We start from the raw sequence: 17,837 nt of genomic DNA, 5'->3' as shown, positions 1-17,837 counted from the left end.
ACAGGTCTTGAAAACTAAGGAATCATATGCTTTATGTCGAAGGTAGACAAAAATGCTGGAGAAACTTAGCGGGTGAGACAGCATCTATGGAGCAAAGGGAATAGGCAACGTTTCGGGCCGAAACCCTTCTTCAGCCTATTTCCTTCGCTCCATAGATGCTCCCTCACCCACTGAGTTTCTCCAGCATTTTTGTCTACCTTCGATTTTCCAGCATCTGCAGTTCCTTCTTAAACATATGCTTTATGCCTCCTCCTCACTTGGCTGATTGCTGCATGAAGCCAGAACTATGTTAGTTTTTGGCTGCACACCTCAGCAGGAAGAACAGTTTTCAGTACTTTAAGGGGATGTCCACTATTGCTGCAAAAGGTGCAGAGCATTCTGATGTGGGAATTACTAAAGAAATGACACTATACAGTGGACACAAAATGCTGGAGTAACTCAGTGGCTCAGACTGTTCCTCTGGAGAACATGGACTGGTGACATTTCGGGTCACGACCCTTCTGACAGAACAGAACAAAACAGTGTTCTACAGAGTGGGTACCATAGTTTTCAAACAATACACCAGAGCCCCACACAGGAGGTGTAGAGTAGGAGAGATCTTTTTTCTGTAAGGGACAAGAAGAGCTTTCAGGGACACACAACACCAACTTACCAAGACTCCTTGGATATTATCTTCCAAACCTATGACCAATACCATCTAGAAATACAAGGCCAGTAAAAGCATAGGAACACCAAGCTACACACCATCCTGACTGGGAAATATATTGCTGTTTACTTCATCGTCACCAGGTGAAAAATGTAGAATGCTCTCGCTAACAGCATTGTGGATATACCCACACCTCAAGGACTGCAACGGTTCATGAAGGCAGCTCACCAGCAACTGCCTCAGAGTCATAGAACTATATAGTATGGAAATAAGCCCATCGGCCCAACTTAGAGTTTTACAGCTCTGAAACAGGCCCTTCAGCCCAACTATCCATGCTGTTCAAGATGCCCCCATCTAAGCTAGACATATTTGCCCTTGTTTTAACCCACATCCCTCTAAACCATCCCTATCCATGTATCTGTCCAGTGTCTTATAAATGCGTTTATAGTACGGGCAGCACAGTGACACAGCGGTAGAGTTGCTGCCTTCAGCACCAGAGACCCGGATTTGATCCTGACTACGAGTGCTGTCTGTACGGAGTTTGTGTTTTCTATCCGTGATCAGTGTGGATTTTCTCAGGGAGCTCTGGTTTCCTCCCACATTCCAAAGACATACAGGTTTGTAAGCTAATTGGCTTGGAAATATAGTGAATTGTCCCTAGTGTGTGTAGGACGGCGTTAGTGTGCCGGGATCACTGTTTGCCGCGGACCCAGTAGGCTGAAGGGCCTGTTTACCCATCTGATTTACTAAACTAAACTGAACTAAACTAAACTAAAGTACCTGTTCCAACTTCTTCTCGGGCAGCTTTTACAGCATCACCTACCCACACCCTATGAGTGAAAAAGTTTAGTTTAGTTTAGTTTAGAGATACAGCATGTCGAACAGGTTCCTATTCAATTGTGTTCAAAAGGGAACTGCAGATGCTGGAATATCGAAGGTACACAAAATTGCTGGAGGAACTCAGCGGGTGCAGCAGCATCTATGGAGCGAAGGAAATAGGCGACGTTTCGGGCCGAAACCCTTCTTCAGACTGATAGGGGGTGGGGAAAGAAAGAAGGACAAAGGGAGGAGGAGGAGGAGCCTGAGGGCGGGCGGATGGGAGGAGACAGCTAGAGGGTGAAGGAAGGGGAGGGGGGGAGGGGACAGCACGGGCTAGCCAAATTGGGAGAATTCAATGTTGATGCCAAGGGGACGCAAGGACCCCAGACGGAATATGAGGTGCTGTTCCTCCAATTTCCGCTGTTGCTCACTCTGGCAATGGAGGAGACCCAGGACAGAGAGGTCGGATTGGGAATGGGAGGGGGAGTTGAAGTGCTGAGCCACCGGGAGGTCAGGTAGGTTATTGCGGACTGAGCGGAGGTGTTCGGCGAAACGGTCGCCCAACCTACGCTTGGTCTCACCGATGTAAATCAGCTGACATCTAGAGCAGCGGATGCAGTAGATGAGGTTGGAGGAGATACAGGTGAACCTTTGTCGCACCTGGAACGACTGCTTGGGACCTTGAATGGAGTCGAGGGGGGAGGTGAAGGGACAGGTGTTGCATTTCTTGCAATTGTACCCTATTCAATTGTACCCCTTTTCACCTTAAACATACGTCTCTGGTTCATGATTCCTCTACCCTGGGTAAAAGATTCTGTACATTCTCTTCATAATTTTATGCATCTCTACAAGATCACCCCTTAACTTAAGGGCCTGTCGCACTTAGGCGATTTTTCAGCGGAATGCCGGCGAGTGTCAAGTTCGCGGCACTTGCCTGAAAAACCGGGAACTGGAACGTGACTGTCAGAGTGGAGCACACACACACACACACACACACACACAAACACACACATCGCCAAGGCTGGGGCCAGGGAAAGCGGGGGGAGTCTGAAATTCAAACGGTGCAAAGCCAAGGTGATACAGACACACACCGCGAAGAACAGGAAGGTTAAGACAGCAAACACAGTGTACGGTAAGTCCTTTAAAAGAGGGGGGGTGGGAGGAGAGAAGGGGGGAGAAGAGGGGAGAAGGAACCAAACCTCAATTCTCTGTTTCATGGCTTAAACCCCCACTATTTGACAACGAGAGGCATTGCAGCCCAAAGCATTGTGTGCCATTCATTAACACATCGGACAAGGTGCCGCAGCTCTAGCAGCTTATCAAATGAGATAGGCATTTGTGCTTCTCTTTATGGAAAAGGTTGTGCTTGTGGTCACATGGAGTGCCCATTACTGAGAGCATTGCAAATACTGAGAGCATTGTAAATACATTATTAGCGCATTTGTGAACCAGCATCTACCATTGTCCGTTACTAAGAGTATGGTCAGGGTTGGGCTGCAACCCTCAAAGCATAAGCCCTTTGGTTTTGCAAGCTACAGATGGTGAATGCATCATTACACCATTTGTGAACCAGTCATCAACCATTGTGCACCATTTGATGCCTGTGTCACAGCTTAATTTACAGCACAATCAGAAGTTACCCAATTCCTGTGGACTAGAGCCACAAGGAAATGCAGATGCTGGTTTTTAAAAAAAGGACACAAAGTGGGCAACGAGAGGCCTTATAGCGCCAGAGCCCTGGGTTCGATCCTGACTACGGATGCTGTCTGTACGGTGTTTGTACGTTCTCCCCGTGACCTTGTGGGTTTTCTCTGGGTGCTCCGGTTTCCTTTCACACTGCAAAGATGTACAGGTTTGTAGGTCAATATGGCTTTGGTAAAAAATAAACTATAAATTGTCCCTAGTGCATAGGATGGTGCTAGTATATGGGGATCGCTGGTCGGCACGGGATTAGTGGGCCAAAGGCTCTGTTTCCATGCTGTATCTCTAAACTAAACTAAACCAAAAGTAACTCAGCAGGTCAAGCAGCATCTCTGGAGAACAAGGACCTGGGGACTAGCTTCAGGTACTGTCAACGAGATACAGTCAACCAGCTGCAGATATTATTGTTCAATTAGGCTTTCATAGAGTCACATCCTTCTGGGAATCATTTCCCTCCACAGATTTCTCAGGTAGCCGAAGAATCGCACAACAATGTCGTCCAATGGATGAAAGCATTTGATACCCACTGCCAATTCTAGACATTAACGAGGATGTACAATATTTTGTCCTGTATATTGTCTTGAATTCTGCAGCTAATAAACTGACAATCTGGTGATAAACTTGACAACAATATATTTTAAAATTTCAGGATAGCCTAAGCATGATTTAAAACCTTTGTATTTAAAATTTGTAACAACCGAGTTTAAAAGACGATGCAAATTATTGGTAAATTTCTTGTATTGCTGGTTACTAAATTGAAACTGTTATCAAAGATTCAGCATTGGCATGGGTGGCTAAATGGCCTACTCCTGTGCTCTAGAGTTCAAGACTCCACAACTTTAGCTATACTTTCTAGATACAGCATGGAAACAGAGGAGAACGTACAAACTCCATACATACGGCACCCAGATTCAGGATCAAACCCGGGTCTCTGGCAGAAACTCTACCGCTGATCTAAATGCAGCCAAACACATATGTTTGATTATTTTCCAGAAATGTGAACGAGATCCTCAGGTTGTTAACTAGAATAATTAGTTTCAAACCAATTACTGTAGAATAGTTCCCATGGAGGCTTTCAATGTAATCATTTCGGGAGTTTCTATCACATGGTCAGCAATTGTTTTCTCAGAGACACCTGGGAGTACATCACACTGTGGGCTAATGCTGAACACAAGTCCAGAAGCAACCTGGAGATTTAAGCAATTCATTACATTAGCAGGGATCATTAATATAGAAGTTCACAGCAGGAAAAATCTCTGTTACCAGTTTTCTTTTAATAAATGATGATGTGCAGTTGAAATTTATGTTGAATAAAATGTCTGCCCCATAGGAAGAAGTGACATTTGTGATGGATGGTGAATTTTGCATAATTCAAATGACACAAAGAACTTTCCTCTTTTAAAAATTGTTCAATAACTTTGATTTAGTGACCTGGAATTAGAACAAACCTCGCAGTTTAATGAAGTGCGCAGTCTGACTGCAGGGCACTTTGTACATTGGGAATAACTTTAACCCTTTCAGGCTCGGGAAGGTGCTATCAGTAAAGCTACACTGGACGTTGCCTACATTTATTGGCAGTCCATTTATTTGTATGTCATACCTTGTGATAACATCTTGGAGTTGTCTGGTGCACCTGAATTGTTATCCAAGTAGAAAAGGAGAGACATTTTTAATCCATATTATCTCAGCCTCTGGTTTAGAAACTGAATAAACAAAGGAAGATTCAGATATTTCGATTGGGCGGAGACATGGGCTAACGGAATTTTTTTTATATATTCCGGTAGAGATTTACCCCCTGGAGTCAAGAATTGGCTTACCTGAAAATGTCCTGCTTTATTTCTTGGGTTAATAATAAAAATCTTCACAAATCCGATCAAAGTTTGAATTCAAATTGCCTGTTTTTTTCGCTGATGACATGACAATGGATCTGCCTGCTCACGGTGTCATCTGCTCGCGCTGCGACTGATGTCACCTCCCACCCCTCCCTCTCCCCCCGTTGTTCAAAAGTCGCCCCGTCGACTGAACACCGAAGATCATCGCTGAAGACTGCGAGTGAAGACTCTGTATTAGAGCTGGTAGACAAATGTGCTGGAGAAACTCAGCAGGTGAGGCAGCATCTATGGAGCGAAGGAAATAGGCAACGTTTCGGGCCGAAACCCTTCTTCAGTATTCGAGCTATTGGGTTCGTCTCGGCCCACCCCTGTGACGACGCGCCCCCCCTACCCCTCAAGAACTACCCCCTCCCTCTCTGTCTTCCCCCCCCCCGCTCCCTCTCTGCCATCCTCATGCTCCCTCTCGCCCCCCCCCCCTCCCTCTCTGTCCTTCTGTGTCCCTCTCTGTGCCTCTGGGGCCTTCTCTGTGCCTCTGTGTCCCTCTCTGTGTCTCTGTGCCTCTCTCTGTGCCCCTGTGTTCCTCTCTGTGCCTCTGTGTCCCTCTCTCTCTACCCCCCCCCCCCCTCTCTAGCCGCGCCTGCAAGTTGGGGGCAATAGGTGAGTGGATAGGGCAGGGGATGGGGTAAAAGGAGTTAATGAATAATATTAATATAATATCAATGGGGAATGGTTAGTGTGTGTGTGTGGGGGTGGTTAGTGTGTGTGAGGGGTTGGTTAGTATGTGTGTGACACCGCAGGCCACACCCTCCTCCAGGAACCACGCGTTGAGGGGACGGGACGCAACGGGTCCCACTTGGTCTAGTAAGACATAAAAATTGCTTTAAAAGTAGTAAGTATACAATTTTAAGTATTCCAAGGCATTGAGAAAAAATTTATATTATGGTGATTTTCTTTGTTTTCCTAGTATTACAAAGGAACGGACTGAGGTCATAGTTCAGGGGACAATGAATGAGGATCCGAATGACCCCAGTGCCATGTGGGAGGAATATGAGTTCAAGTGTAAACCTGGTGATCTGAAACGGAGACCATGCATTATTACTCCGTACCATTACCGTCTCGACTGGCTAATGTGGTTTGCTGCGTTCCAGGCAAGTGCTTTATATTTCATCAACCCCAGTAAATGATCTTAAGATTACCTGTAAATGTTTGAGTAGTTGAATGGGTGTCAAGAACCATGCTCCATTGTTATATTGAAAGTGCAGTTGGATAGAGAAAACTGCATGAAGTTACATTATAATTGCAATATCTTGTAACTCGATGTGATAATTATGATGTGTGCCTTTGAAATCTAAGGACAGCAAACTTTACAGATGCATATAAACTGGAGCACTTTACAAGGTGCACTGATAGATGTTTCACAATGATTTAGGAGAGGTCATATTTGGCGTATTTTTGCATTGTATTTTTGTTCTCTTGGCATTAGTTTTGGATTGATTCCTTGATAACATGCTGGTTTATAATTAGACATTCAAGTTCAAGTTCAAAGTTCAAATTTATAAGTCACATACACCTAGGTGTAGTGAAATTCTTTTTGCCAATGCAGCACATAAAAAAGAATACAAACATGACAATAATAAATAGCTTTAACATAAAAACATCCCCCCACAATGGTTCCCATTATGGGGGAAGGCACAAAGTCCAGTCCCATCCCCAATGTCCACCCATAGTCGGGCCTATTGAGGCCTCCACAGTTGCCTCTACGGAGGCCCGATGTTCCAGGCCGTCCTCGCCGGGTGATGATGTTCCGGCGTCAGGAGAGTCCTCTCAGCAGCATGAGAACCCTGGAACGGCCGCCTCCCTACTCGAGACCGTGGCTTCCGGAGCCGACAAGGCCGCGCCGAATGGAGCTCAACTGGCGATCTCGTCGAGAGATCCCAGGCTCCCGATGTAAAGTTCAGCGCCGCCGCCCGCAGCTCCGCGATGTTTTTAACGCCGGTCCCAGCTCACCGGAGTTCCAGCGCGGCGACCCAGGCAAGGCACCGCCCGCCCCGCAATGGCGCTCCAGCGCTGCACCGCCATCCTCAGACCCACAGCTCCGCCGCCGCCGGTGCTGCCGCCGCCGATGCCGGTGCCGCCGCCGCCGATGCCGGTGCCGCCGCCGCCGATGCCGCCGCCGCCGATGCCGAGGCTCCGGGCGGTCCCCTCGCTCGTCGGACCCGCAGCTCCGCAGCCGCCGCCGATGCCGCTGCCGCCGATGCCGAGGCTCCGGGCGGTCCCCTCAGGAAATGCCGCTCCAGGCCCGCTGGTAGGCCGCGAGGACGGGTCGAAAGTGCAGCCCGGAGAAAAGCTGCATCTCCGACCAGGTAGGGACCCTGAAAATTAATTTCCCCCTTCCCCCCCCCCTCCCCCACACATAAAAAAGCTAGAACTCCTGAAAACAAAACACTAAACTAACTAAAGATAAGAAAAAAGAGATGAAAAAACAGACAGCTGCAGGCTAGGCAGCCATACCCCCTACAGGTCGGCGCCTGTGATTCGACTGTGATTTAGAAGCATTAAAGTTTGCCCTGCAGGCAATTCTTTGTGAATGTTCCTTCCTCTTCAGAAGATGGTGGATGAACCCTTTCATTGCAGATGTGCTTCCGATGGGGACCATATCTAATTGTGTAGGAAGGAACTGCAGGTACTGGTTTAGACTGAAGATAGGCACAAAGTGCTGGCGTAACTCAGCGGGTCAGGCAGCATCTTTGGAGAAAAAGGTTGGATGACATTTCGGGTCAGAACCCTTTTTCAGACTAAAAAGGGTTCGGATCTGAAACGTCACCCATACTTTTTCTCCAGGGATACTGCCTGACCCGCTGAGTTACTCCAGCAGTTTGTGTCTATCTACCATATCTATTTCTATGTATCCCAAGGGCTCGATTCTGTGGTTCTATAGTTTAAGGGCATTTTTCTGTTATGAGCTTGTGTTATGTGCAATCTAATCTGCTAATGGAAATGCTGCTCCTGTGGGTGTGATGGATAATCAGTTGATTATTTTGCTTCTTAAACCTAGGGCACCATCATATATGTGGATAACCTTTAATCAATTAAGATGCCTTTAATCAATTGAACCATCACCAGCAGGTTTCATTCCTCTTGAGTGATGATAAACTGCAGACGCTGGGATCTCGTGCCGAACACAAACTGCTTCGATAACTCAGCAGGACGGGCAGCATCTCAGTGGGACATGGATTTTACTCCAAGTTGCACTCCTTCCTAACTTGGAAATATATCATTTTTCTATTATTGTTGCTGAGTCTTAATCCCAGAACTCCAACAGCATAGCACCTCACAAGAAGAATTACACTGCTGAAAGAAGACAGCTCACATCTGTCTTCTTGAGGACAACCAGGGATGGCCAATAAATGCTAGCTTTGACAGAATGTCCACATCCTCATAAATTATTGTTAAGATAAGTGGAAGGATTAGTTGCAAAGGCCATTCTACAATAATACAGGCTTGAGGAGATGCTAAGCATAAAGCATTGTGTGCGTGAATATCTTGCACTAAATGTTGTACCCTCTAACCTTCATCTGTGCACTGTGGACGGCTTGATTGTATTCAGGTATAGCCTTTTCTTTGACTGGATAGCACGCAAACAAAAGCTTTTCACTGTAAACGTAACAATAATAGACTAAATTAAGTGAAATTCCATGGATAAAACAAATCTAGTTTTATGCAGGTTTAAATAAATGGGAATACAATCAAAACAGAGAAACATAGGTCAGGTAGCATCTGTGGAAAGAGAAACAAAATTGACATTTCAGGTCCATGCCTCTGTCACCATTTTCTGTTTTTATTTCAGATTTACAGCATCTGCCGTTTGCTTTGCCTTTCCATTTAAATGAGAGTGGGGATTGAAAGTTGTGCCAATTATACAGCCAAGAGCAAATTAACCCAATGCACTTATTTATGAAAAGTTAATACATTAATGGATTTAAACCTAATGGTCAGCCATTAGTTGACAGAAAAAGGGGCGCATTCTTGGAAGATTTTATTAAGCAAATTTCATAAATCAATGAAAATGTGTTCTGGGAATGTCGGTACGTACACTCCTGTGAACTGAGAGTAGCATGCTGTTATGAAGAAAAGTAGGTTTGTAAATTGAAAATAATTATAACAAGAGTCAACAACATTTCAGCAAAATTTTATGAATCTTATAAATCAAACACTGGGGAATGACTGCAATTTAAATTCTCATTACACGTCATATTGATGAGAATTTATGAGGTTGTGAATTAACAGGAGAGGCAGAGTCCAATAAATTACAGAGAAATCGTGAAGCCGTAATCTTAGCATTAAAGTAAAGTACTTTCTTAATCTGAACAAGGAAGATTAAAACTCATCATACATTAATCAGCACAGGTTGAAACATAACCAAATATAATTTGGAAGATTGGAATTTAACCAAATGTTAGTTGGCAGTTTGGTATTTTACCAAACCTCAGGAGGGAAGTTGGAATGTAGCCATTTGACAGTGGGCAGAATGGAAATTGACCAAATATCAGTCAGCAGGTTGGAATTGTACCAAATGTCAGCCAACAGGTTGGAAGGTAATCAATTATCAGTTGGAAGTTCAGAATTTAACCAAAATTTACTCAGGAGGCTGGAATTTAAGTAAATGTCAGTCAGTAAGTAAACGGAATTTAAGCAAATGTATTTGGATTTGGATTAAGAATCTCGGGGTAACTTTTTCAGGCAAAGAGTGGTGGGTGTATGGAACGAGCTGCTGGAGGAGGGAGTTGAGGCAGGTACTATTGCAACGTTTAAGAAGCAATTAGACGTGCATGGATAGGATAGGTTTAGAGGGATATGGGCCAAACACAGGCAAGTGGGACTAGTGTAGCTGGGACATGTTGGTGAGTGTGGGCGAGTTGGGCCGAAGAGCCTGTTTCCACACTGTATGACTATGTCTAATGGCAGGTTGAAATTAACCCTTTGTTGGGCAGTACTTTTGAACTTAATGTGATATCTGTTTGTGGATTAGAATTTCATCTGATGGTAATCGGAAGATCATAATTGAACCAAACATGTATTGTCCTGTTGGGCTTGGATGAAATATCAGTCGGGAGATACCATTCAACATTTGAGAATGGAACCGAACATCAGTCGACAGCTTTTAATTTAAGCAAATATCAGTCAGCAAGTTGAAATTCAAACAAATGTCGACCGACAAACTGAAATGTAACCAAACGTTAACTGACAGGTTGGATTTTAACCAAACAGCAGCTAATGGGTTAAACTGAAACAAACATCATTTAGCATGTTGGGATTCAACCAAATGTCAGTTGGCAAGTTGAAATTCAACTGAACATCAGTCATAGGTTGTAATTTAACCAAGTCGTGTCAACAGGTTGAGATTTAATCAAACATCAGCTGATAGGTGGAAATTCTTACCAAATGTTTGTCAGCAGATTGAGTTATAACCAAATTTTAGTGAAAAGGTCGTAACTTTTTCACAGTTTCACTGTTTCACGGCACGGTGGTACAGTGGTAGAGTTGCAGCTTTACAGCGCTTTCAGCGCTAGAGACCCGGGTTCGATTCCGCCCACGGGTGCTGTCTGTACGGAGTTTGTACGTTCTCCCCGTGTCTGCTTGGGATTTCTCCGAGATCTTCGGTTTCCTCCCGCACTCTGAAAGCGTACAGGTTTGTAGGTTAATTGGCTTGGATTTGTATACTTGGTGTCAGTGTAAATTGTCAAGTCAAGTCAAGTTTATTTGTCACATACACATACGAGATGTGCAGCGAAATGAAAGTGGCAATGCTCGCGGACTTTTGTGCAAAAGACAAACAACCAAACAACCAAACAAGCTATAAACACAATCATAACACACATATTCTTTTACATAATAAATAATGGAAGGAAAAACGTTCAGTAGAGTTAGTCCCTGGTGAGATAGGCGTTTACAGTCCGAATGGCCTCTGGGAAGAAACTCCTTCTCAACCTCTCCGTTCTCACCGTATGGCAACGGAGGCGTTTGCCTGACCGTAGCAGCTGGAACAGTCCGTTGCAGGGGTGGAAGGGGTCTCTCATGATATTGTTGGCTCTGGAGTTGCACCTCCTGATGTATAGTTCCTGCAGGGGGGCAAGTGAAGTTCCCATAGTACGTTCGGCCGAACGCACTACTCTCTGCAGAGCCTTCTTGTCCTTGGCAGAGCAATTCCCAAACCAGATGGTAATGTTCCCGGACAAGATGCTTTCCACCGCCGCTGCGTAGAAGCACTGGAGGATCCTCGGAGACACTCTGAATTTCCTCAATTGCCTGAGGTGGTAAAGGCGCTGCCTTGCCTTACTTACGAGTGCTGAGGCGTGTGATGCCCATGTCATATCCTCGGAGATGTGGACTCCCAGATATTTAAAACAGTTCACCCTATCCACAGGATCCCCATTTATCCTCAATGGAGTGTACGTCCTTGTGTGTCTAGGCTTGTGTTAATGTGCGGGGATCGCTGGTCGGTGCGGACTGGTGGGCCGAGGGGCCTGTTACCATGTTGTATCTCTAAACTAAACTAAAATAAACGTAATCAAATGTCCAGTGAGTATTTAACCGGACTTCAGTTAGCAGTGTGTCATGTCTCGAAGCAATAGTCCACAGGATGTGATTTGATCAAACTTCAGTCTACAGGTGGAATTTTAACCAAATGTCATTGATAGTTCAGGATGCAACCAAACACTAGTTGGCAGGTTGGGACTTAATCAGTCAAGTCAGAAGGTTAAAAATTAACCAAATGCCTCTAAGTAATGTTGAATTTAGCCAAACATCAGTCAAGTGCTTGGGATTTAACCAAATGTCATTCAACAAGTTGTAATTTAACCAAATGTCAGTCAGGAGGCTGGTGTTTTTATCCCAGCGTCAGTCAGTAGTTTGGAACGTAACCAAATGTCTGTCAACAGTTTGGGGTTTAACCACATATCATTTTATAGGTTGGGATTTAATGAAACATCAGCCGACAGGTTAGAATATAAACCAAACATCTATCATCAAGTTAAAATTAAACTAAATGTCCATTGGCAAAATGTAAGTTTCATCAGCATCAGCCAACAGGTTACCAAAGATTTTACCAATGGTCACTAGGCTGGTTTCACTGAAATCCCCCTGGCAGATTTACATTTAACCAAACTCCATTGGGAATTTAACTAAAAATCAGTTGGTGGATTAGAATTTAAACATCATCGAGGGGTGAAATTCAACGGGTTATTTAGTTTGGAGATACAGCGCGAAAACATCGAGTCCGCGCCGACCAGCGATACCCACACATTAACACGAGCCTACACAGACTAGGGACAATTTGATACCAAACCAATTAGCCTACAAACCTATGCATCTTTGGAGTGTGGGAGGAAACTGAAGATCTCGGAGGAAACCCACGCGGTCACGGGGGAAACGTACAGACAAGCACTCGGGGTCAGGACCGAACCCTGGCCTCTGGCGCTGAAAGTGCTGTAAGGCAGCAACTCTACCGCTGCGCCACCGTGCCGGCCTATTCTACAGGTTGATATGTAATCAAGCAACAGTCTGCTTTTTGAAATTTGACCAAAAGTCACTGTGCGAATTGAAATTTACCAGGCATTTGCTGACAGGTTGAAATGTAACCAAATATCAGTCAAAAAGTTGGAACATAAACTGGTGTTCATGGTTTACTTAAACAGAGATTTCTCCAGTAATCTTGCTGGAGAAAGCATGAATAACCTCATTGTAGAGGGAGTGTGTCATTGCTCGGCAGATGGGGTGACTAATCATTGTTGTGGAAGAAATGAGTAATCACATGAAAGGGGAGGGGAGTACTCGCTGTGTGAGGTGAGTACTTAGCCCATAATTTCTGAGCAACCTCTCTCCAGGGAGCGGCGACTAATCTCTGTTCAGAGGTGCGTAGTTTCTGTGAGGGTGAGTAATTTCTGAAGAGAGGGTGAGTAATTTCTGCAGAGCGGTTGAGGAATCTCTGTGAACAGTCTCTATATGGGGGAGGGACTGGACAGCGCGCAACAAAAGCTTTTTGCTGTACCTCAGTACACGTGACAGTAAACCAAACTAATTTCTGCGGAGAGAGTGAATCTCTGTTGTATAAGTATAAGTAATCACTGTGGATAGAGCGCTCAGTATTTCTGTAAACATACTGTATAATCTCTGTGGATTTGCTGAGTAATCTCTGCAGAGGGGTGAGTAATCTCTGCGGGATGGTGAAGTATCCCGCTGCAGGGGTTGAGGAATCCCTGCAGATCAGGGGCGTAATCTCCGTGGGGTGGGGGTGAGTAATCTCTGCATTACTCTGCGTGAGTAATTTTAATGGAGAGGGTGAGTAATTTTTGCAGAGCGGGTGAGAAATATCTGATGGGAGTGGGTTGGGAGAGGGGGGGAGGTGAGGGGTGGGGTGGGGGGGGGGGGGTGGTTGAGGAATTTCTGCAGAGTGAGTGAGTTAGCTTTGCAGCAAGATATGTTCCCTGCATGTGAAGTGATCAATTTTTCTGTGCGGAAGTGAGTCCGATGGTTGAGGTATCTCACCACAGTGGGAAGAATGAGTATTGTTTCTAACTTGGGTAGTACTGAAACATTTGACTCGAATTAGTACAATGTAATAACAAAAAATCTTTGGCTTTCACATAATATTCTTTTGAATATTTTAATGTACTCTCTGCTACTTTTACAATGGTAAATTCATGTAATTTTAAATAACTGATGGGTCTGGATTGATGCACACCTGACAAGCTGTAGGAATCCAGTTGTTTCAGATAGTTCATTTTCGTTTAGTTTGCCCACGGAGTCTGTGCCGACCAACGATCACCTGTACACTAGTTCTCTGTTATCCCAGTTTCACATCCAACACACTAAGAACAATTTACAGAAGTCAATTAACCGAACGTCTTTGGAATGTGGTAGGAAATCGGAGCGCCCAGAGAAAACCCACACGGTCACAAGGGGAATGTACAGGCAGCACCCATAGTCAGGATCGAACCCAAGTCTCTAGCGCTGTAAGGCAGTAACTTTACCTCTGCGCCACCGTACCACCATGTTGTAAACAATTTTCTTAAATTAAAGGAAATCTGAGACATCCAAGGCTGATAATATTTGAAGCATCAGTGAAATTTTGTTACAATTTTAAGTTTACTTCTTAAAATTGAAATGCTATAAAGTTTGTACGCACTCCTCATTTATAATTTATTAATAGTATTAATAATTTGGTTAGGATTCAAAGTAATAAGAAATGTTCAAGTTATTCAACGAACAAATCTCTTCAACAATCACTTTTCCTTAACCTTTACCCTAATGTTCTTCTGTAATTTAAACAGAATTAAAAATGTTTTCCAGCGTTTATGACCGCATGTTATGTCTTGGAACCATAGTGCAGGAGTTCTGGTGCGTTGCTTTTTCGGTGTCTTGTTTATGAAAAAGTGGCAGCACTCTTATTCTATAAGGTGAATTTTCTCTGTCCTGACCAACATTTGTTCATTTCACCAGATAGATTATGTCGCATCGTTATATTGCAGTTTGTGGAACCAATGTTGATCAAATTGGCAGATGTGGTTCCTACACAGCAACAGTAACTTCACTTCAAAAGTACTTGACTGCTTTTACAGAGCTTTGGAAGTCCTGAGGTCAGGAAAGGCACATTCTTTCTTTATTTCAATGGTGACGTAGTTAATCACTTAAACATGTACTGTGAGCAAATTGGTTGCAGCATCCCACCCCACCCACATCACAGTAATATTGATTGAGAAACAAATTCACTATAAGATACTCTGGGGCACTCACACCACTGCCACGAATTCTGGAGAAATAGTAGTTGGATATATTAATTTCCTTCTAATATTTCTTGTTATCTTTTAGCACCAAATTTTCACCACGTTACTTCTCATTTCCCGTCTTTCCTATCTGCTTCTGACAAACAATGCTGCACATGTATCATTAGTTCTCCATATAGACACAACAAGCCAGAGATACTCAGCGGGTCGGGCAGCATCTCTGGAGAAAAGGAATAGGTGATTCGGGTCGAGACCCTTCTTCAAACTGGTTAGGGATAAGGGAAATGAGATATAGACGGTGATGTGGAGAGATAAAGAACAATGAATGAATGATATGCAAAAAAGTAATGATGATAAAGGAAGCATGCCATTGTGAGCTGCTTGTAGGGTAGTTCTGCACAGTTGGCCACAAGTTTCACTCTTCCCCAGTAGAGCCGTTTTCCAGGCTCTGCCACACCGGTTTCTCAGATGATTCTGTGCTCTCCCCCAATCCAGCTATTCTGACCTTTGCTTATGGTCCTGATGATATTGCATTCTGATGATACTGCACACTTTCCCAAATAGTACAGTAATGCCTTTGCAAGCATGTAACTCCATCACCCCAGACTAGAGTCTCAGAGCACACTTGGATGGAATATCAAAACAAATCTTCAAGCTATGAGTTGTGTGATGGAAGGTACCCAATGTTGTGGACTTTATTTCTGAGTGATCTGACACAGTTCATGAAGGACGAGTTTTAAGTGACTTGTCACACCTCGGGTCTGTTTGTTAAATGATTTTACTTCACTCAGCCGGGAAGGGCCAGCCAGCCCTGCTCTGGTTTGGTCTGCAAGGGATTTGTGGTGTCTTGTATTAAGCTGTAATTCTGTGCTCCTCAGCCATGGGGGCATTTATTTTGTTACAGCAGCTTGTACAGACTCTATAACAAATAAATCCCTCACTGAGTTTTTCTTTTACTTTTACTTTTGTTCAAAAACTCAAATGCAAATTACATGTCTCCTTGCTCCCAGTGATCCATTGTGGCCTGCTCCAAGTTACTAATTAAAACAATTTGTAACTTTATTTTTAACTCCATTTGGAAGTAGTGGAACTGAGGCAATTGAATAGTTGAACCAAACGTGTTAGCCTCTATTTATTTTGAACGCAGCTGTACTTAGCCTAGGTATGAGGTATGAGGTAAACATTTGCATTTTGAGCAGATAAGTTTGTTTAGTTTATAGACAAAGCATAAAAACAGGCATTTTGGCCCACTGAGTCCCCACTGACTATTGACCACACGCACACTAGTTTCATGTTGTCGCATTCTACTCACTCGGGACCATTTACGAAAGCCAATTAACCTACAAGCCTGCACGTCTTTCGAGTGTGGGAGGAAACCGGAGCGCCCGGAGAAAACAGGGAGACCATACAAACTCCGCACAAACAGCACCCATCGTCAGAATCGGACCCAGGTCTCTGGCATGTGTGGCAGCAGCTCTACCGCTGTGCCTCTGTGTTGCCCGAGCTGAGCAGATTTGAATAGAGGCAATTTGAAAGGCTCTTCTCCATTACTTGTTGCCCTCAGCATAGTTGCAGCTTTATGCTCCTGGGCCTTCATTACAGGTTACCTGGTTACTATATGAGTTCACCTTCCTGCTTACTCCTTTCATCTTGCTTACATTAAGTTGTTGTTGAGGCTGTTGTTCTGACACCATGGCACAAGGCTTCCTATCACTATCCTTATTTCCTTCTCATCATTGTTGTTGATCCAGTTGTCAAAAATAATATCATTGTTCAACCTGAAGGACAAGATGATGGTATTCAAGCAGAACTAGTTCCCTCCCTCTCTGTACTTTTAGTAATTGCCATTTCTTATCAGCCATCTGCTTTAGATGCCATTCACTATAATACTGCAGAAGCATATATATTGAGTGATTTTTGGGTATTTTCCTACTTACGGGCAAATCGACTTGTGGACGTTAATAAAAACATACCCTGTTCGTTACCTAGTGACATCCTGTGCACGCAAGGTTGTGAAAACAACATGTAATGGACAGAACTGTGCAATCTCACTGTTGATTAGATCAAAGCTTGGCAAACTCACCTTATCTCATTGTGAATGGTGGTGGACATTAAAATAGCCGTTGGGAAGATGAGGAGGTTCCAAGAACATCCTTACCTTCAGCAATTGCAGGAAGCATTGCAGTGTGTGAATTCTAAAGACAATGCACTATTATTTTTAGCTACTTGTGCCAGGTAGATGGTCTGTTTCAGCTTCCTCCAAGCATCCCCACCTAGCTCACCCATCCATGTTGTATAATATCAAGAAGCACATGAAGGCACCAGAGCCCTTCACTCTAAAACTAGTGGAACATCCTCGTAAGCTATGCCAATGCAGTTGCAACACTGGCATCTACCAGATAATGTGGGCAACTACACAGAGATGTTCTGCTTACAAAGAAGTGTTGCCAACAATGCCATCAAGTGGCACTCACTTACAATAACCCGCTCGTTGATACAAAGTTTGGTATTCACCAGGACACTTGGCTCCAGACCTTATCACAGCCTTGCTGCTAGCATGGACTAAAAGCTGAATTCCAGAGGTGAGGTAAGGGCAACATTAAGGTCTATTCGGACAGAATATGGCATCAAGGAGCCCAATAAAACTAAACTCAGTGGGCACCATGAAGAAAAGCCTTTGGTGATTGGATTCATGTTTCATACAGGGGAATCCAACCATCTAGGTCCTAGAATGTCACTGCACGTTTTCCACATGGCAGTGTGTCCTAAGTTGCACTGTCCCATCCATCCTAAGTTGCTTCATCGATGGCCTTCTTTCCATTATTAGGTCAGAAGTTGATGTTGGCTATCGATTGCCTCATGCTCAATTCCATTTGGAACTCCTCAGTAAATGAAGCAATCCATGCCAGAACAGCAAGATCTGGACAATTACGGTCTCAGCAGTTTGTTTTACTATTGTTCCAGAGAATGTACTCAAAATTCAAAAAGATTTCAGCACGCAACCTTGGCGTGCTCTTGCTTTGTGGTTAGAGAAACCATCATCATTAGAACATTGAA

The 17,837-nt window shown here is 44.1% G+C and overlaps 1 protein-coding gene across 4 annotated transcripts in view; it reads left to right on the top strand.

Annotated features, from left to right (window-relative positions):
• lmf1 (lipase maturation factor 1) overlaps positions 1–17,837 on the top strand; it is a 499,938-nt gene that overhangs the window by 437,634 nt on the left and 44,467 nt on the right. For all 4 annotated transcript variants that reach the window (XM_033040858.1, XM_033040856.1, XM_033040857.1 and 1 more), the window contains one exon: positions 5,963–6,146. In XM_033040858.1, coding sequence (XP_032896749.1) covers positions 5,963–6,146 — 184 coding nt within the window. The remainder of the gene's footprint in view (positions 1–5,962; positions 6,147–17,837) is intronic.

Source organism: Amblyraja radiata, chromosome 22 (assembly GCF_010909765.2).
Source record: "Amblyraja radiata isolate CabotCenter1 chromosome 22, sAmbRad1.1.pri, whole genome shotgun sequence".
Lineage (NCBI taxonomy): Eukaryota > Metazoa > Chordata > Chondrichthyes > Rajiformes > Rajidae > Amblyraja > Amblyraja radiata.
Note: the sequence above shows the minus strand (reverse complement) of the source record. Positions and strands in the feature narration are given on the sequence as shown.